Raw genomic sequence first — 21298 nt, forward strand, 5'->3', positions numbered from 1 at the left:
GCTCTGATCTCTTCTTGTCATCTTTTGTTACTGTTTTGATTGACAGCTCCATGGTGGTGGGATTTGCATACTGTGTAATTAAACTATCCTTTGTATTGCAATGGATTCTGGGATGTGTAGTTCCTGACTCCTAAAAGAAGAAAAAGGTTTTGTACCTTTGCCTTTCCTCAGTTTTCCATCCTGCTTTTGCTCCAAATCAAATCTTTGATCATCAAGTATCCACGTAGCTGCTCGGCCTGATTCAGCAGTGATAATTTGAGGATTTTTTTGTATTTTTATGGAGGATTTGAGCGGGGACATTCACCCCTGGGACCAGAGCAGTTGAAAATGTGGGTGGCCACTGATGAACGCCATAATCTGAGGAGGTTAAGGACCCAGAAAGTTTGGAGCCAGCCCTACGATGCGAGAAACACATGCTGTCTCATGTTGACATTTTGACAAGCGTAAGCGTGCGAAGCTCAGCTGTGACGGTGAGCGGAGCCTCGGGAACAGACCGGCAGGCAGCAGGATCATGTAAACCGCCAACGACGAGTCCACTGAACCCTCTCGGATCTCGGCGGAGGACGGCATGATCTCTCTGTAATGTGTCTTTAACTGTGATGGTTTGTTTGTGTAGATGTGACCGCGTGCTTCAGACGCCGTTTAACAGGCGACAGATTTTATTGGTTTGGATGTGACTGAGGGAGGGAGAGAGGGAGGGGAGAAAATGACAAAATCCACGGGATGATTTGATTATTTTCTGCAGCTGAGCACGGCGCTGAGAGAAGGAGAGAGAGGGAGGCAGAGGGAAGCTCTGGATGAGTCAGGATGTTGATATGGTCTTGAATCTGTTGTGTTTTTGCTCGTTGCCAGGACGATCATGGGCCCGCACGGCATCAACCGAGCCGTACAGAGGCTGGAGTTCAGCGACTGCAAGAAAGGACTGGGTGAGCGTCCTGATCCTGACCTCTGTGACCTTCTGGGTGTTGATTGATTGATTCTGATCTGGAGTTTTCTCCCTTACCTGGGTGAATGTGTAGGTGTGAAGATAATCGGAGGATACCGGGAGCTGACAGGGGAAGAGTTCGGCATCTACATCAAACGGGTGATAGCTGGGGGCCTGGCAGCGATGGATGGTGGGTACTTTTATTATAATTCCTTCATTTATGTTACTTTAATCAGACAGGACTGGGAAATAAGGACCAAAAATTCTTATCTTGATATGTTTAGATTAGACAGCTCTGGTTACAGAGAGAGCTGCTTTTACTGTCAATGCCTGAGGGCCAAACTGTCACAGAGGATATTCTCAATTTAACCCCTGAGATTATTAATAATTAAATAAAAGGAAGAATCTGATTCTTTCCTGATGATTTTTATACCAACATTTATGTTTATGGACTCAAATGCAATAGAAATAATTCATTTAATCAGACTAACACAGAAGTAAACCGATTCACACTGCTTTTTCACTGCAGTGAACAGGATACTTGATATTTCACCTGGATATTTTCACAAGTGCATTTAGCAATGCATGTAAAAAAAATGTTAAAAAACCACTGAAACCAAATGAATCTACTAAAAGAATAAAATAAAATAAAATAACCAAATAATGAATAAAATATAATGATTTTAGATAACAAACAAAAAAAATATATATAAAAATAAATAAAATGTTGAAATAAAAGAAAGCATGAATTTATTCATTTGAAATGTGTGATTTATTTGTTTTTTAGAAATAGAAATTTAAAAAAGAAAAAATAGATAAAATTAAGTAAAATTAAATTTGAAAATGAAAATTAACCAAAAATGAAAATCAAAAAACATAAGAATTGATCAATTTAAATATTTACATAAATCAAAAAAATAAAACAATAATTAAATTGGAAAAAGTCAAAGAGAAAATAAAAAATATAATTTTAAAAAATAAAACAATAAAATTATAAAATTAAGTAAAATGAAATTTATAAATGAAAATTACACAAAATGAATTTCAAAGAAATTAAGAATTGATAAATTTCAAACATTTACATGAATTAAAAAGAAGTTAAAAAACAAATTGAATAAAATTAAAAAGAAGTTTAAATAAAGAAAAAATAAAACTAATTAAGAATTTAATTAGTACAGTTTGTAATTTGAATGATTTCAAAAAACTTAAATTTGTTAAATTATCTTATTTAAACTTATATTTAAATCATAATATGCATAATTAAAAATCAAAAACACAACCAAAGAAATCAAGACGTTTTATTTTTTTTTTTAATTAGATATTTAACTCAAAATTAACTACAGTCAAAACAAATTAATAAAATAAATTAAGAATTAAAAGTTCATATCAATAAAACAAAATAAAAAATAATATATTTAAAAAAATTGAAATTGAAAAAAATTGAAAAAGTTTTAATTTTTTAAACTTAAATCAGAAAACTTTTAAAATAACTAACCATCCACCAGAAGTCAAAGATCCTATTAGAAATGTTTCTGTTTTCTTGCTTTCATGGCAGATCTTGATTGTTCTCTTCAGGTTTATTATTCATTAGTATTTGACACTGACGTCAGGCCACTTTAAATGGGATGAAGGGCCGCATATGGTCCCCGGGCCACTACTTTCCCAGCCCTATTTCAGCTGAATGATGATTTATGACAGACAGGCTTCAGGAAGTATTCAGACCCACTTTTTCAGTTTGGTGATGTTGCAGCCTGAAGCTTCAGTCATTTAAACTGTTTGTTCTCATTAATCTGAACCCAGTAATCCATCAGGATGAAGTGAGAACAGAAGTTTAAACATTTCTGCAAATAAATAAAAAATAAAACCTGAACAACCACACTGACATCAGCATTCAGACCCTTTCCTCAGCTCATAGTTGAAGCTCCTTTAGCAGCGATTACAGACTCCAGTCTTTTTGAATATAAACAGGAAGCTCTGCACACCTGGGGGATTTTCTGCCATTCAGGACCAGGTTTCACTGAGGATTTATCTTTACTTTAGTCCATTCAGCTTTCCCTTATGCCTTACCAATCTCCCAGTCTCTGCTGCTGAGCACCCCCACAGCATGATGCTGCCACCACCATGCTTCACTGCTGGGATGGTTCTGGTTTCCTCTTTTGTTCTTTTAGAATTGAGGCCAAACAGTCCAGTCGAGGTTTCATCAGACCAGAGGATCTGGTTTCTTGTCTGAGAGTCCCTCAGGAGCTTTATCCCGTGTTTCACACTGAGGAGAGTCTTCCATAGTCACTCCTCTAAAAGCCCAGATCAGTGGAGGGCTGCAGTGATGGTTGTCCTTCTAGAACTATGTCCATCTCCAGGATCTCTGGGGGTCAGTCAGAGGAACCATCAGGTTCTTGGTCTCCTCTCTCACTAAGGCCCTCTCCCCTGATGGTGATCAGCTCTAGAAGACTCCTGGTTGGTCCAAACTTCTTCCATTAGAGAATTCTGGAGGCAACTGTGCTCCTTTTCTGTAGCCTTTCTGAAATTCTGTTTTACCTTTTCCTGATTTTTTTACTGAACAGATTAATGACAGAGAAAGTGAAAATGGAACCTCCTTTATTTGTTTCCTGAAAACACTGACAGATTATTGACATGCCTGATACGATACCAGGAAGTTGAACTTTGCACCCACCTTCAGCTAAATGCAGGTATTTTGGCAGTGTCAGGTGAGTCTGCTCATCCTACCAGTTACTGGGGCAGGTAAATAAATGAGGAAGGATTCTGTGACAGATAAATCTGGTCCTGGTTTTCTGCTTGTTCCTGCTGACTTGATGATAAGAACAGATCAGGCCCACACAGCTGGGGTCAAAGGTTAACAGTCAGCTGTGAGCTGGGATGGTTTGACTCATGATTATATGGACTGTAGTGCAGCAGGTGAATTTCTGCTTCAGGTGTCTTTGAACCAATAATTCACTCCCCTTTATTTCAGCATAGATAAACAGAGCCTGACTCCTGATGGGAATCATGCATGAAAGAGTGAGTTTTTGCAGCTCTAAACCTTATTATGCAGGAAAATGCTGATATAGCGTTACACTATATTTAAAAGCTTTTAACTTAAATAGTACAAGCCTCCATTTGTATATCGTATATCATTACTTTATGTATTTGTATTACCTTTTGAATTTTAACTTCATTTTCATTTGTTTTGAATTCAGTTTTTTTTATTTCATTAAAAACTTCTGAATATATATATATATATATATATATATATATATATATATATATTATTTGATTTTATTTCATTTATTTTTCCTTATTGTTTTCGTAATCCATTTTAATTGTTTTTATGTACAATATTATTATTTTTAAAGTTTTTTTATAATCATTAAAACTTCTTACTATATTGAATTTTTTCCAAAATGTATTTTGTTATTTTATTCATTTTTCCTTATTGTTTACTTAATCCATTTTAACAGTTTTTAATGTACAATATTATTGTTTTAAAAGTTTTTTGAATCATTAAAGCTTCTGAAGATATTTAATATTTTAAAAATTGTATTTTGTTATTTTATTCATTTTTCCTGATTGTTTTCTTAATCCATTTTGTTTTGTATTAACAATATTCTTTTGTTTAAAGATTTTTATTCCATTCATTAAAATTAGAAATTGTATTCATTCAGTATAAAATGTATTTTATTTTTTTTTTGTTTCATTTTCATCTTTTTAATCTCATTTCACTTAGATTTAAGCCGTGTTATTTCTCTTTATTACACTTTTTTTTTCATTTATTTAAAAAAAAAACAATTTGATTTCCTTTTAGTTTTTTAATTTCAATTAAATATTTGAAATTATTTATCATTTATTAAATTATTTATAAGCCATAGCACTGGTTCCCAGACTTTTCCTGTGGTATATGAACATGTAAACATACAAAAAAAAACACACACAGTTTGTCATGATATTTATGAACAAATTCCTTTTTTTAAAGAATTTTCTGCAACATTAAATTCAAAACTTTGTAGCGATAAGAAGACCAGCCCCTTTAACAGAGTTTAAAGATCTGACTCTCTGAAGACGAACAATTCCCTCAACATAAAATCTTAATGAACATCTGTAAGGTGGAAACTCCCTGAGGGCTGATTTGCTGCTACAGATCCTCGACAGTCTTTGGTGCAGCTGCCACTCTCAGTTAAATTTCCATGCCCGGCTTTTCTTTCTTGTCTTGATTGAGGCAACGGCAGAAAATCGTCTCTCACACTGGTAGGATGTTGCAGAGAGGAAGGGTTACTCCTTTTCAGATCCAATCAAAGTGTAGACGACATCTTGGACTTGAACTGCAGCTGCATTCATTCTGAGGTTGTCCAGCCGTACCCTAGTCCGTGCCTACTCCCCACACCCACCCCTGAACCCCCCTCTAGGTGTGGGCTTTATTATGGCCCTGGTTACATGCAAGGACATCCAGAGCATGGCCTGGTAGTGTCAATCCTCCTTTACACTCAACAGCGCCCTCAGGTGGGCTTTCTGGACATTACACACCTCAGTCTTTGTCCTGAACAAGCCTAAAGTTCTGCACAGAACTACAGATGCTCATTATCAGCTGCAGTCAAGTTTCTTTGTTGGAGGAGGTCGCAGTTTAAAGTCAGTTAATCGTGCAGCTCTAAGAGAGCATTTTTAGACAATTTTAGGAGTTTTCCTGCATTTTTTGATTAATAAAAATAAATGAAGCAGTACTGGGTTTATGGGACTTCTGTGGTCACAGATTTTAAAATCATTAGATTTTTTAAAAACACTCTAAATAAAGACTGGAAGTAGAAAACCCTTCCACCCTGCAGTTCCAGTCCTTTTCTAAATGTTGCCAGTGTTTCAGCTCCTTCTTTATCTTAGGCAGGAAAATACGGCAGAAGATCAAGATGTTTCTGTCACTTTTGATCCCACCAACAATTAAAGTAACCGGGTTATCATCATGTTGAACCTTGTGGAACAAAACATCTAAATCTACTAAAAGAACAAAATAAAACAATTAAAATAACCAAATAATGCATAAAATAATATGATTTTATATAAAAATAATTTTAAAAAATAATAAAATATTGAAATAAAATAAATTAAGACTTCATTAATTTGAAATGTGTGATAGAAAAATTAAAAAATATCAAAATTACAAAAATAAAAGCAAATTAAAATAAATAAAAATTAAAATTAAATTAAAATTAAAATTAAACAAAAATGCAAATCAAAGAAATTAAGAACTGATCAATTTAAATATTTGAATGAATAAAAGAATAAAACAATAATCAAATACAAAAGGAAAAGGAAAAGAAAAAAGAAAAAACTAATAAAATTAAGTAAAATGAAATTTAAATAAATGAAAATTAAACATGAAAGAAGTTAAGAATTTAATGATTACATTTTCTTAATTGAATGATTTTGAAACATTTAAATCTTTTTTAATTGTTTTTATTAAAGTTTATTATCAAATCATAATAAGCACATTTGAAAATATAAAAACAATTAAAGAAATTAAGAAGTTTATAAATAATATTTTTTCTAATAAAAATAAAGCTCAAAATTAACTACAGTCAAAACAAATAAAAAATGAAATTAAGAATTAAATGTATATACAATTAAAATAAAATAAAAAAATAACTGATATATGATCATGTTGAACCTTGTGGAACAAAACAGGACAGAAAAATGTACCAAGCTCATTTCAGCATCATCTGATACTATAAATAAGATAAATCAAAGTCTAGCTCCATATTTAGGTCTGAAATGGATGATCATAAGCATATTCAGCTGTAAACAGCTGATTTCTTTTTGATTTCATATCAAATGTAAACAGTTCTGTCTAAGCCTATGCCAGCATTAATGGAATTATCCTCCGTCTGTGTGTCTGTGTGTCTGTGTGTCCGTCTGATCGCTGCTCTCTGTTCCAGGTCGGCTTAAGGCGGGCGACCTGATTCTGGATGTCAATAACATCAGTCTGATCGGAGTGACCAATGAGAGGTGAGGTCAGAGTGTGTTGTGTCTGCAAGTTATCACGGTGAGAGTGTGCGTGTGAGTTTTGGCAGAGGTATTTTTAGGTGACAGCTATTTTTAGTCTCTCAGCCTCGCTCAGAGCCGTTCTTTGGATTAGAGATATGAAAATATTCAATACTCTGACTCTCAGCAACACCAGGCAGGAGTTTCAGGATTACACAATCTAAAGTTTTAATGAGCGATAGCTGGAGAAAGTCTCAGCCTCTGAGCGAGGCTGGACAGACATAGACGAAGCCATGATTTAGCAGAAAACCACAGATCATGTCTGTTAACGGGCCGGTCTTTAATGCAGGCCTGTACATCCGTCTGCATGCATCCTCACTGTCAAACCTTCTTCATCACAAGGATTACCAGAATCTGAATGCCCTGGTCTAACATACATCCCTGTTGATGTGCTGAATAAAGAGATGTTACTGTTATTTAACTCTGTCTCCTGATAGGGCGGTGGAGATCCTGCGGACCGCCTCGCTCTCCAACCACATGTCGCTGCTGATCGCCAGAGATGATGAAGCCAGGTAACCCAAACTCACCCAGTTTTTCCAACATGTTCTCTCATCAGAATGTCTATTTTATTGTTTTTAATCTTCAAATTGTCTTCATTATCACCTAAGAGGGTAAAATTACCAGGTAGATGGGCCATTTGATATTTCATTTTGTATTTTTAATTGCAGCAAAACAAATTCAGAGTTTAAGGCAAACATGAAAACAAAATGCAACAAAAACCATCAAAGATGAAATCAAGCCATGATATCGTGCTTTCAAAGACACCCCTGTGCTGCAGGCTTGGACTGATGATTCTGCAGAAAAGACTGATGCTACAGGTTAACCCTCAGGCATCACTTTAGTTTGCTACCCTTTCACGCCCTTAAGGACAAAAATGGCCACCTCCAAAAATCTGCTATAAAAACTTAACAGATTAAATTTTTTCTGCTTTTCTTGCATAAATCTCTTAAACAACTTCAGCTGTGCTCAAAACTACCAAACATTCAATCATTTTGAGGATTTTAACCCTTCAAATGCCAGTTTGATTACTTAAAGATCAAAAAATGTGGTTTGAATGGGAGTCAATGGGACATTTTTGTCCTGAATGACTCGAAAGGTAGTAAATTTTAAATCAGATACGACACAAAAACTTAAAATGCATCAAAGTCAATATTTTGGCTAATGTTTGATATACCCAGAACTGATTTTAAAATACACCCCCACCCCCCCAACATTAGTTATGTGGAAAATAATTACTGTTTTGTGTGTTTTATTTAGAAAAAATATGACCATCCTGTCATCAAACTGGCATTTAAAGGGTTAAAATCCTCAAAATGATTGAATGTTTGGTAGTTTTGAGCACAGCTGAAGTTTTTTAAGAGATTTATGCAAAAAAAAAAGCAGAAATAAATATTAATCTGTTAAGATTTTATAGCAGTTTTCTGGAAGTGGACATTTCTGTCCTTAATGGCTTTAAAGGGGAGTAAATTTGTTTCCTAGTGTTCCCCTATTAGAGCAATTGAAATTTAAATTCAAAAAATTGCTTATAAAGAAAATTTGTTGCAAAAAATTAGACCATTTGCACTAACACAGCCAAAATGGTGAGCAGATAAAGAGGAAACATTTGCCCAAATAGACAAAAATGTCCCTCGTGATGCCTGAGGGTTAATCTAACCACAACTGCAAATGCAATTTAGGCTGTGCAATTGCATAAATGCAAAAAAGACTGCAATTAGTCATTCTTGAAAGTTTTGCAAAATCCCTGCAGAAAGGCCTTTAAGTTTGCAGTGCCACTGCATAAAAGCACCTTTAGTTGCACAAAACTCTCATTAATCTCTGTTTTTTTGTTGATGACCAGGCCAGCAGACTCAAGATAACATTCAGGGATTGTACTGCAAACGCAATATTGTCCTGTTTAATCGCGATCACATATTGTTTCTATTTCTAAAGATCCAGCTGTGCATGTCATATGTTCAGCTGCTTACCTGACTCCAACCCAAACAGCAAACATGTTTTGGTCATATTTCTGACACCGTGAGCACCGCTGGGATGAACTCCCAGTCTTAAACGTGGGGCCTTTTCTCCGTCCTTGGCGTAAACTCGGAGGAGGACGCGTCTGTCCGACGGGCAGCGTCGTGTGCTTCAGTAGTAGGAGGTAACCAGACCTGGCACTCTGCTGTCTCCTGTGCTTTTCCTCGTGTCAGCCTGCCACGCTGAGACAAACGCACAGTGACACAATAAGGCCGCCGTTCTGTCTGTCCGTCCCTCCGTCCATCTGCAGGTTCACAGGGTTTGAGCTCCTGATCACAGAGACATCAGTAGAAACAGCAGCTGACTTCACACTGCTCTTTTCTGTAGGCCTTAAAGATATAGATTTCACCAAACATGATCCTCCAGGGGAACAGGAAGCAGCACTGTGAGATTCAGCTAGCATGTGTTTCAGTTCCTCATGGTTTTATTCTGGATTATTCACTCCATCTTTGGACTAAACACTGGAAAATAATCTTCAGAACTGGACTCCACAAAGCCAGAAACTTGCGTGTAACATTAAAATTATTTGTGAAAGCACACATCCTTTTAACTTTCTAACACTCTTGCCCATGGGAGAAGCTAAAAGCTGCAGAATCGCACTGAGGTAAACATCAAATCAGCCTCAGAGAGACAGAATAATCTGCTGTTTACATGCTGCTCTTACGTCGGATCGCTTGATCTCTTCATTCCCACGAGAATTCCCTTAACCTCGTCATCTCCAGCTGCTGTGCATCACTTCCAAAAACACATGCAGTTCAATCGCTGCCCTGCAGAATAACAGGATGTGGATTTAGGTAGTTCCTTTACACCTCAGCTCTGTCGCCGGCATTCTGCATCGTTCAGATTAGCTCTGCTGCCCTGACAGTAGTCCCACTCTGCAGCCATGCACTGGTGAAATCAGAGGAAGCATGTTGGGCTTTTCTGAGTCATAAAAGCTGCAGGAAACTTACGATTTTTTTCAAACATACACGTCTGTTTGGGTGTTTTAAAGCCTGCATGTCTTGTAAGATTGCGAGGCAGTCTGAAGATTCAGGGCGGTGAAAACGTCATACAGATAACCCACATCACTGTGGAGGAATGTTGTCCCACTCTTCTTTGCAGAATTGATTTAATTCAGCCACAATTTCAGCATGAGGTCAGATTTAAGACCAGACTTTGACTAGATCAGTGGTTTTCAAAGTGTGAGGCGGGCCTCCCCTGGGGGGCGCCACAGAACTTCAGGGGAGGCGCGGAATCATAAACCAGAAAAAACAGTGATTTGCTTTGCTAACCTCTGCATGGAGGAAAATGAATAGACCTATAGTTACTTTAAGGCAGTGATACTCTATGTGTGATTATTAGTGGCTCTTCGATGTCTTCATTTTAAATATTACTTCCCCAGAAAACCTTTAAAAAGGGGGGGAAATTGCCCCTTAATACAATTTTTTGACCCTTTTTATCCATTTAAGCATTCTTTTGTCATTAAATACTACTTTTTTCCTTTTCCCCCAACTTTTTGCCACTTCTTTTTGCCACTTTTTGCCCATTTTTTCTACTTTTATCTCATTTTTGCCCCTTTTCACTTTTTTTGGCCACTTTTTTCCCATTTAAGTTTCCTTTTGCCATTAAATGCCCCTTTTTTCCTATTTTTCTGCCCACATTTCCAACTTCTTTTTGCCATTTTTTGTCCAAATAACTACCTTTTGCCATTGAATACCAACCTTTTGTCCCAAATTCTTGTTTCTTTTTTTACCGACTTTTTCCCCATTTTTTCCCCTTTTCACCATTTTTTGCCACTTTTTGCCATTTTAATCATTTTTCACTCATTTTGCCTTGATTTCGACCATTTTTTTCCGTCTGTATAAATTTTTTTTTTTTTTTTTTTTTTTTTGCTTCTTAACTGTTTTGGCTACTTTTTAAACTATTTTTCCAATTTTTCTTCCCATTTTCATCCCTTTTCACTCAGTTTTGCTGCTTTTAGACCATTTTTGCCACCTTTATTTTTATTGCTACTTCAGGCCTATGCATGTCTTTTTGTAGGATTTTAAGAACTCTACATGGTGGTTTTTATTAGACTAGAAAAGTTTGAAGAGAGGATGCTGCTTTGGTTGAAGGACTGTGTTGTGACTGCAGAGGAAAGGTCGTTCCTCCTCTTCCTTGCCTCTATTTGACCCAAACCTGCAGCCAGCGTGAGCCTGGCCTCCGTCTGTCTGTGAACGCAGCTTTGAGCCGGCACATCCGGTTTCACCTCAAACCTCGACCTTGTTTATCTCCGTGATTTGTTTCACACCTCGAACAAATGACGGCGATGACTGACCAGAGCGGGTCAGTCACAGCGAGTCCCCGCCAGTCTCTGATGAAATCACGCTGTGAGGATTTGCTCCTGGTGTCCTCGCAGGTTCAGAGGATAAACACAGAAAAACAGTTGGAGATTATTGGTCCAGTTCTGTCAGATCAGGATGCCGTAATTTCCGGATGTTTTTGTTGTTTTTAAGCTGGTTTAAAGACGTGAAAAGTTGATGAGTTTGGTCAAATCTGCACTAAATAACAGCTGATTTAGTGATAAAAGAGAACTCGCCAGGTCAGTTTCATGCCCTAATTTTACAAAGAATGGAACATGAATGCTGTTTATGGAGAGTGGAGACTTTGTGCTCATGTCCCCTCTGACTCAAGGATGCAATAACTGGATTTCAGAGGTCGTAGGTCAAAGCCCAAGGTCATTGGGCCTCTCAGTCACTGGTTGATCAGTATTCCTGGCTACCATTACACCATGAAGACAAAAGAACACTCAGAGAAAAGGTTATTGGAAAGTTTAAGTGAGGTGATGGAGACAAAAACATTTCCAAGGCTCTGAACATCCCCCAGAGTTCAGTTAAATCATGTGAAACCTGACAAACATAAGCATGACATGGTGCAAAGACCTGATTGTGCTGGCCTTTTCTGATATTCTATACAGGACTTTTTCAGGATTGAGGATTACTGATGTGTGCCTTTTTGCACGTTTTTGTGTTTTCGTGCTTCAGGAGGGAGTTTGCTGAACTGATGGAAAAGTACGGCTCCAATAACGTCACAGCTTCAGGACAGATCTCCCCCACTCAGCTCTCCACAGGTACAAATATTTATGGATATTATGGGTCTACATTTCTACCTGCTGCAGTTTTATTGTTTACATTAATGCTAGTGGAAGTTCAGAACTCTTACGCACAATGCTCCACCAATGCTTATGAAATGTGTCCAAAAACTTTTGCCCATAGTGTTTTTTTTCATCACTGTGAGGGCAGAAAGTAGCACTCAGCTGTTGTCCTGCAGGACTGTCTTGACTAAAGTGGGTCCTACTGGTAAATAAGCTCATGATTGATTTTAATAAAAGCATGAACGCTCTAATCTCAGACGCTGATTGGACCAAAGAGTTCACACTGGCTGGCCTAAGAACAACATCTGTCTCCTCCCTCTCCTCCTAACATCTGTCTCTTCCCTCTCCTCCTAACATCTGTCTCCTCCCTCTCCTCCTAACATCTGTCTCCTCCCTCTCCTCCTAACATCTGTCTCCTCCCTCTCCTCCTAACATCTGTCTCCTCCCTCTCCTCCTATCATCTGTCTCCTCCCTCTCCTCCTAACATCTGTCTCCTCCCTCTCCTCCTCACATCTGTCTCCTCCCTCTCCTCCTATCATCTGTCTCCTCCTAACATCTGTCTCCTCCCTCTCCTCCTAACATCTGTCTCCTCCCTCTCCTCCTATCATCTGTCTCCTCCTAACATCTGTCTCCTCCCTCTCCTCCTATCATCTGTCTCCTCCCTCTCCTCCTATCATCTGTCTCCTCCCTCTCCTCCTAACATCTGTCTCCTCCCTCTCCTCCTATCATCTGTCTCCTCCTAACATCTGTCTCCTCCCTCTCCTCGTAACGTTTGTCTCCTCTCTCTCCTCCTAACATCTGTCTCCTCCCTCTCCTCCTATCATCTGTCTCCTCCTAACATCTGTCTCCTCCCTCTCCTCCTATCATCTGTCTCCTCCCTCTCCTCCTATCATCTGTCTCCTCCCTCTCCTCCTAACATCTGTCTCCTCCCTCTCCTCCTATCATCTGTCTCCTCCTAACATCTGTCTCCTCCCTCTCCTCCTAACATTTGTCTCCTCTCTCTCCTCCTAACATCTGTCTTCTCCCTCTCCTCCTATCATCTGTCTCCTCCTAACATCTGTCTCCTCCCTCTCCTCCTGATCACGCTCTTCTTCTTCTTCTCTTGTTTCTTTTCAGGAAAGTTCACAGACACGGCCTCCTCCTCGTCCTCCTCTCGATCAGAGAGTCCTCAGCTCCTCAGTCCCAAAGAGGGCGTCACCGCCTACGCCCACACTGCACCTTACAACGCCAACCCCGCCTACACTGTGCACACGCCCCCACATGCCTTCAGGTAAACAAGACAAACATATCTGCTGAATTAACTTGAAAAAATATTAAAATCAGGAGCAAGGTTAGATTTTTACTAGTGCATCTAAAAAGGTACATTGCTTTATTAATAAATGAGATATAAAAGAGTTCATGTATTATAACTACTGAGTTGATATTTACCAACTCTTCATTCATGCTCAACCATGGGCACTTATAGTTTTACAGGACGTGACTATTTATTTTTTGAAATTTTCACATTAATTTTTCAGTTAAAAACATTTAAATGACCTTCTTTATCATTGATTTGTTTTTAGGTTTTATGTGGGTCTAACCTCTAGGTTGGGACCTCAGCTTTAGTTTCTCATGTATTTTTTCTGTCTGTCTCTCCCTGATCAGTTTAAAAGCTCGGCCTTGTCTTTAAACAGGAAGTAGTTTAGACCAAAAAAGATGTCCACTAATCTCCTGGTTCTGCAGAAAATCCAGACCTAGGTTGGTTTGAGAGCAGAGGTTTAGGCTGGGTGTTGTTGGGTCGTCAGTCACTGAGAGAGGGATGGGCGAGTTAAGACCAAGCATCATCATCATCATCATTCACACTGAATTTACTGGAAAATGTAATTTCCAAAATCCACACACAAAAAAAGAAACTACTTGAAAATTCTGAAACATATTTGAAACTATCCCAACATTTATTTAAATCCCAACTTCGTCATGAAGCTTAAATATTCCAACAGCAATTTCCCCCCAAATTCCATGTATATTACTCAAAATTTTAAAGGAAATTTCAAGATATTTCAGGTCAATTTGCCCCTCAAATCTCTAATCAATTATCCAAAATCTGAAATAAATATCTTAAATTTCCATAAAATGCCAAAAGTTTTAAAAGTAAATTTCCCAAAGAAACTGTCTAAACTATTCAAACATGTCCCCAAACTTTTCATGTAATTTCAAGAAAATTCCCCTGAATATCCACAAAAATTCACTTAAATTTCAAATAAGCTACATAAAACGTATTAAATATATAAGTATATGGCCCCCAGATTTCTTTAAAAATTCCCCAAATGTTTCAAGGAAACTTTATAATAAAATTAAAACATTCCAAAAATGATTTCTCCAACAATGCCATTCAAAGTCCTAAAAGTTTTCAACGGAAATCCCAAACATTTCAAGTCAAATTCACACTCTGATTTCTTGCCAAATTGCCAAAACATTTAGAAATACATTACCAAAAAAATTCATTAAACTCCATCCTCAAATTCCCAGTCAAATGAAATTTCAAATCAAATTCCCAAAATTAAAAAAACAGAAAACTTCCAAATATTGTCAATGATATTTTTTTCAAACTTCATCAAAAAGATTTCAATTTTCAAAGCAACCTCCCACCAAAATACTAGTATATGTACTGAAAACAAACAAACAAACACACAACAACAACAACAACAACAACAACAAAAACAAACAAATACATTTCCAACATTTCCATGTAAATTCTTCAAAATTGTCAAGGAAATATCTAGATATTTTGAGTCAAATTCCCCCATAAATTTCGTATCAAATTCCCAAGCAATTTCAGAGTGCATTCCCCTTAAATTCACATCAATTCCAAAAACTAAAACTTCATTTCCCAAACTCAAAAAATAAATGAAAATACCTAAATATAAAAATAATAAAAATTTTCAATTAAATTTCCCCTAAACATCCAAACAAATTCTTCAAATTAATTTTAAAATGCCCAAAAAAAGGTTTATTTCCAACAAAATGTTCACTGAAAATCTCAGAAATATATAAACATTTCCTAAAATTTACATGAAAAATTTTCAAGCAAATTCCCCCCAAAATCCAAAGAATTTCCTTAAAATTTCCATGTAACTCATGAAAATTATCAAGGAAATTTCTATTTACTTCAAGTCAAATTCCCCCAAAATACTTTCAGTAAATTCTCTGAAAATACTTAGTTTTCAGAAGAATTCCCAACAAAATTCAAATTAAATTCCCCAAATTTAGATGAAAATACCTGAAAATTTTTACATTTTAATTATTTTCCCCAAAATATCCAAACAAATTTTCTGATTTACCATGAAAGTATCTTTTTAAGGAAATTTTCTCCAAAACGTCCAATGAAACTCTTCCAAAATAAACACATTCCCAAAATATCCTTGAAAATACCTTAAAACTTCCAAGCAAATTCCACCAAAAATCCAAAGAATTTCCTTTGACTGTCCACGAAAATTCATGAAAATTATCAAGTTAAATTCCCCCCAAAAATTTCAGCAAATTCTCTGAAAATGCTTACAATTTTCAGAAGAAATCAAATCAAATTCCCCAATATTTCAAATTTATTCCAAGAAATTTCAATAAAATTGCCTGAAAATTTGCCTGAAATGTTTAATAATTTTCCCCAAAACATCCAAACAAATGTTCTGAATTCCCATGAAAGTATCTTTTTAAGGAAATTAAGTTTCCATGAAAACTTCACAGCAGACTCAGACAACATTTAATTCAAATAACATAAACGTAACTGAACATTTTTATCTCAAAATTCTAAGAGCAGAGATGATAACTGTCCTCGTGTCCATGCAGGGTCTGAGCTGGTTAAAGACGGATGAGTAATAATAAAATAAAAGTGCATTGAAGGGTTTTTGCATCTTTTATTTTTTTGCAAACTTTCAAAAATAGAAAAAGGATCCCAAATGCAAACTTGAAACTGATTACAGTGTTTAATTAGTGCAGATTAGCTTCTGTGGTTGTTTTTTTCTGCAGAGTCCTGAGGCTGCAGGATATCAGCGTTCAACAAAGATCTCTTTGTTTAATAAATGTTTGTCTTTATGGAGGAGGGGGATTACATAAATGGTTAAAAGCAGCACAGGAACATCAGTAGGAGCTAAAAATAGTCCCAAACGTTTCCATCAGTTTGCAGCATGTTGTAGAACACCAAAGAGAGGAAGAGGAGGAGGAGGGGGAGCTCACAGATTATGTCATGTGGGATTGAATGTGAGCGGCGGCGAGCGGCGGCAGCGTGGCTTTGTGGTTTTTAATCATGCTTAGTGTCATCCTCTCTCCCCGTCTCTCTCCCCAGCGACAGCATCATTCAGTTAATATGCGTTGCCAAGGGAACAGGCCTGGGGCTCGTCATCAAGGGCGGAGCCAACCGAGCGGAGGGACCAATGGTGTTCATTCAGGAAATAGCGCCTGGAGGAGACTGTCACAAGGTCAGCGGCCTCGCAGAGCGTTTCATGCATGAAAGAAGCCGCCATAAACAAGATTTGATCACAGAATACGACAAAGAAGAAAAAAATCTGTTTTTATCATTTTTAAATTCTGCTGCTGCTCATCAGGAGTGGGAAATTCAAATACTACAACAAAATAGAGGCATGTTGTCAATAAGAGAGAATAAATTAAAGCCTTTAGATTATTTTCTTATATAGGTGCATCCAAAAAAAAGATATCATGTTAAACTCCATTTTTCCTGTGATTTTCTTCAAAAGTTAGATTTTATAAATTCTGGATTCATCTCAAACAAAGGGAAATATTTCCAGACTTTATGGTTTTGATTTTCATGATTACAGCTCACATGCCAGTTAGCAAAAGTTTCCTGAGCCTTCATTCTCTCACTCTGGATCAGTTCACACAACCATGATCACAGGGAAGACTGCTGACTGGACAAATGTCCAGAAGACAGTCAGTGACATCCTCCACAGGGAGGGTAAGCCACAGAGGGTCACTGCTGAGAGTCAGGACCTTTACAGAGTTCCTTTAAAGGTGACCAAACAGCTCTGGTGTGAATATGCACTAAGTTCCCACCTCAACTGAGCCGTATCATCCAGAAGAACAACATTCGCCAAAGCAGTGTTATTCAACCCTGATAAACCAAAGAGCCAAACTGTTGAAAAATACCTTTGCAAGAGCCTCAATCTAATCGGTGAAAAGTGGCAAAAATGACTTGAAGTAGCAATAGAAATAAATTAAAGGTGGCAAAAATGGTCAAAGAGCAACAAAAATGAGTGAAAAATGGGGGTAAAAGTGGAAAAGGGGTCAGAAAATAGCAAAAATAGTTGAGAAGTGACAAAAAAAGAGTTAAAGGCGGCAAAAAAATGCTCCAAAAGTGTCAAAAAAAGGAGAGAAAAGAGACTAAAATGGGCAATAAATAGGAAACAAGTGGTATTTAATAACAAAAGGTAGCTTAAATGGTCAGAAAATGGTGAAAAAGGGCAAAAGTGGGATAAAAATAGCTGAAAGAAGTTGCAAAGATGGGCAAAAGGAAACAAGTGGTATTTAATGGCAAAAGGTAGCTGAAATGGGCAAAAAGTGGCAAAAAATGGTGAAAAAGGGCAAAAATGGGATAAGAGTGGCAAAAAGAAGTTGCAAAAATGGACAAAAAAAGACAAAACCAGTGGCATTTAAAAGCAAAGGGAAGCTTAAATGGTCAAAAAGTGGCAATAAAAAGGTTAAAAGGGCAAAAATTGGTTAAATGGGACGATTAAGTTTGACATTTAAAGCCTTCTGTAGACGTTTGGACACAAACTGATTAATGTGATAAGTTTCTGAGGTCAAAGTTTCCCTTTTCTAAAGTTTTCTGAGGGAATAATATTTCAAATTAAGACATAAAGGAGCCACAAATAATCACCAAAGAGCCACACGTTGAGTAACACTGCGTTAAAGCGTTATGCAGACGACACCATGATCTATGTCAATATTCAAAAGATATATATCTACCTAAATAACATAATGTGTTTTTCTTATCTGTGTCATTGTTTTAGGATTGTAATCCATGTTCTGTGGGTTAAATAAAATTCCAAACTAATTTAAGCTGATTAGATGTCAGCCATGGTACACATCGTTTTAGGTGATCTAAGAATAACAAGATGTACCAAAAATATTTAATACCTGTCTTTAAAACTGATATCAGCTCTGTGTAGTGATTTTTTCTGGGTTTTTTTTTGTTTTTTTTGTGGTTTCAGGACGGCAGGCTGCAGGTGGGAGATCAGCTGGTGTCCATCAACAAAGAGTCGCTGATCGGAGTGACATATGAGGAAGCCAGGAGCATCCTGACACGCACCAAACTCAGGTCTGAAAGGCCTCCAGGGAGGAATTATTCAAGATGCAGAAGAAATTTGACTCCAAAATAAGATGCTGTTAGAGGAAATGTCACAACACAATTCAAAAACACCGTCTGAGCAAAAGCATGTGTCTGATTTACAGACAAAAAGATGTGGTGATGATTTTTATGAGCCACTTCACACAGTTTCAGATTGAAAGTTCATTTCATGCTTATATTTTATTTCAGATTTATTGTCAGACATTTGTGACAGATATCTAAATGTAGAAGTCTATTTCCACGTTGACTCAAACAAACCGGCGGTCTCTGTGTTGCAGACCGGACCCAACGGTAGAAATTGCCTTCATCAGGCGGAGGTCATCCTCCAGCTCCAGCAGCGGGCCTCACAGCCCGATCTCCCTCCCGGGACCTGGGGGAGGAGGGGTCGGACCCCAGACGAGAGCCCCAGTACTGGGGGCCACTTCTCCACAGCCTGCCGTGATCACCAAGATCACATCGAGCAGAAACCCAGCCAGCGAGACTCTACCGACCGTCAACGTGAGCCAGGTCAGAGGTCAGAGGTCACAGAGACTATGAGTGGTCTTTTTAATTCTGGAAGATTCTAAAGTCAGCCATGATAAGATTCACTTCAGGACACTGAACCAACTTTAATGAGAGAAGAAGTCTTACATAAAGCCTGACACGATCAGAAAGATTAAAAACATCTCCGCTGAATTTAACCAAGCCTGACGTTCTCCTGCTGTGATTTGAGGACTTCAGGATCAGGATGCATGAGCACTGTCTTTTCAAACCTCCTTTAACCTGTGGTCGTGAACATGCTCTGTTGATGTTTGCAGGTTCGAGTGCCTGCAGCCAGACAGGAGCTGACATGCATCTCTTCGCCACCAGAGGGCGACAGAATCACAGAAACACAACCCGGTATGTTTCTCACATACCGCTCCTCTGCTTTCCTCGCCCTCTTTTTCTTCAGCTTCCATTTTCTTCTTGACTTTCCTGCATGTTTTATGGTTTTGCAAAAGAAAAAAATGTTTCACACCCTCTGAACTTTTGTTCCCCCTTTGACAAAGCTGCAGGAACTTCTAAGTGAAGAGTTAAAGAGTCTTAATAGCATCCTAAAAGAACCGAGTACCTTTCAGATCATCAAATAACTGAAGAATATTGAGCCATTGTTCCTAAAACTGCAAGTTACATAGTGCATTCACTCTTTAAATCAGTGTTACTCAGCTCTGCTTAACCAAAGAGCCAAATAGTAAAAAAATACCTTTGCTATAGCCTCAATCTAAGTGGTGAAAAGTGGCGAAAATGGGTTAAAGTGGCAATGAAAATAAGTTAAGGTAGTGGAATGGTCAAAAAGCTGCAAAAATTGATTAAAAATAAGTTACGGGTGGCAAAAATAGTCCAAAAAAAGACAGTAAAATGGGGCTAAAAATAAGTGGCTAAAATGGGCATAAGTGGCAACAACAGGAAAAAGTGGCATTCAGTGACAAAAAGCAGCTTGAGTGAAAAGACACTTACATTGGCAAAGTGGCAAAATGGTCAAAAACTGGCAAAAAATGGGTGAAAAATGGCAAAAATAAGGAGGAAAGTGGCAAAATCAATTAAAAAATGAGTAACAGGTGGCAAAAATGGTAAAAATGTAAAAACGTGGGAAAAAATGATTGCAAAGAGACTTTAATGGACAAAGGTGGCAAAATGAGGACAAAAAGTGGCATTCAATGGAAAAACGCACTTTAAATGGGTGAGAAGGGGCAAAAAATGCCAACAAGGGGTTAAAAAAAAAAAAAGAAAAAGAAAATAGCAAAAAAGCAGGACAAAAAGAAAAAAAATTGTGAAAAGGTGCAAAAGAAGTGGCAAACTTGGTTACTTACAATGGATAATTTCTAAGGTTAAAGTTGACCTGTTTAAGGTTTTCTGGGGGAATAATATTTCAAATAAAGATGTAAAAGAGCCACAAATAATCACAAAAGAGCCACATGTTGAGTATCACTCTTTGAATGTTTATACTGCAGACTGCAGCATTGGGCTGCAACATGACAGAATTCAACAAGGGGGTCTGCATTCTCTCTCATGTCTGTGTCATGGTGCAGCTCAATCTGTGGCTTTTATTTCACTGCTTGGAATATAAAGAGATGTTTAATGACCATTAGAGAGGTTTGCAGCTACCAGTTTTGTGCATTTTTTTTTTTATTTGTGCATAAAAATCAGACTGCAGTTGTTGCAATTCAATAAAACCTTGGAATATTCCCAAAAAGTGGTGGGAAAGTTGGCATATATATTGGACAAAAGTGCAGCTTTTTGCAGCAGTGACATAAATGAGGACATCTCTGGATTGACCTGCTTAAATGAACCTTTACCTAAAACAGTATTACTCAACCCTGGTCAACCAAAGAGCCAAATCGTTGGAAAATACTTTTGCAAGAGCCACAATGTAAGTGGTGAAAAGTTGCAAAAATGGTCAAAAAGTGGCAAAACTGGTGGAAAGTGATCAAATAATGAGTTAAAAGTGGCAAAAATGTCACAAAAAATGAGTGAAAGGTGACTGAAATGGGCAAATATCAGAAAAAATGTGGGAAAATGGGCAAAAAATGGCATTTAATCACAAAAAGCAGCTTAAATGGGTGAGATGTGTCAGAAAGGGGCAAAAAAAGCAGGATAAAAGTGTCAAAAAGGGAGAAAACTGATAAAAAGAAGTGGCAAAAATGAGGTTAAAGCGACAGACGCTGGGAGAAAAGGCAACAAATTAGTTAAAGGTGGCAAAAATGTTCAAAAAGTGGCAAACACTGGGAGAAAAGTGGCAAAAATGGGTGGGAAGTGATCAAATAAGTTAAAAGTGGCAAAAATGTTGCAAAAATGAGTGAAAGTTGACTAAAATGGGCAAATATCAGAAAAAATGTGGTAAAATGGACAAAAAGTGGCATTTATTTGCAAT

The 21298-nt window shown here is 37.3% G+C and overlaps 1 protein-coding gene across 1 annotated transcript in view; it reads left to right on the forward strand.

Moving 5' to 3' along the window:
• Positions 1-21298, forward strand: part of stxbp4 (syntaxin binding protein 4) — a 71033-nt gene that overhangs the window by 11595 nt on the left and 38140 nt on the right. The window contains exons 2-11 of the mRNA XM_041816246.1: positions 853-926; positions 1020-1115; positions 6841-6910; positions 7384-7458; positions 11959-12044; positions 13185-13338; positions 16390-16522; positions 18272-18378; positions 18687-18915; positions 19206-19287. Coding sequence (XP_041672180.1) covers positions 853-926; positions 1020-1115; positions 6841-6910; positions 7384-7458; positions 11959-12044; positions 13185-13338; positions 16390-16522; positions 18272-18378; positions 18687-18915; positions 19206-19287 — 1106 coding nt within the window. The remainder of the gene's footprint in view (positions 1-852; positions 927-1019; positions 1116-6840; positions 6911-7383; positions 7459-11958; positions 12045-13184; positions 13339-16389; positions 16523-18271; positions 18379-18686; positions 18916-19205; positions 19288-21298) is intronic.

The sequence above is a fragment of the Cheilinus undulatus genome, linkage group 20 (genome assembly GCF_018320785.1).
Source record: "Cheilinus undulatus linkage group 20, ASM1832078v1, whole genome shotgun sequence".
In the NCBI taxonomy this organism is placed as follows: Eukaryota; Metazoa; Chordata; class Actinopteri; order Labriformes; family Labridae; genus Cheilinus; species Cheilinus undulatus.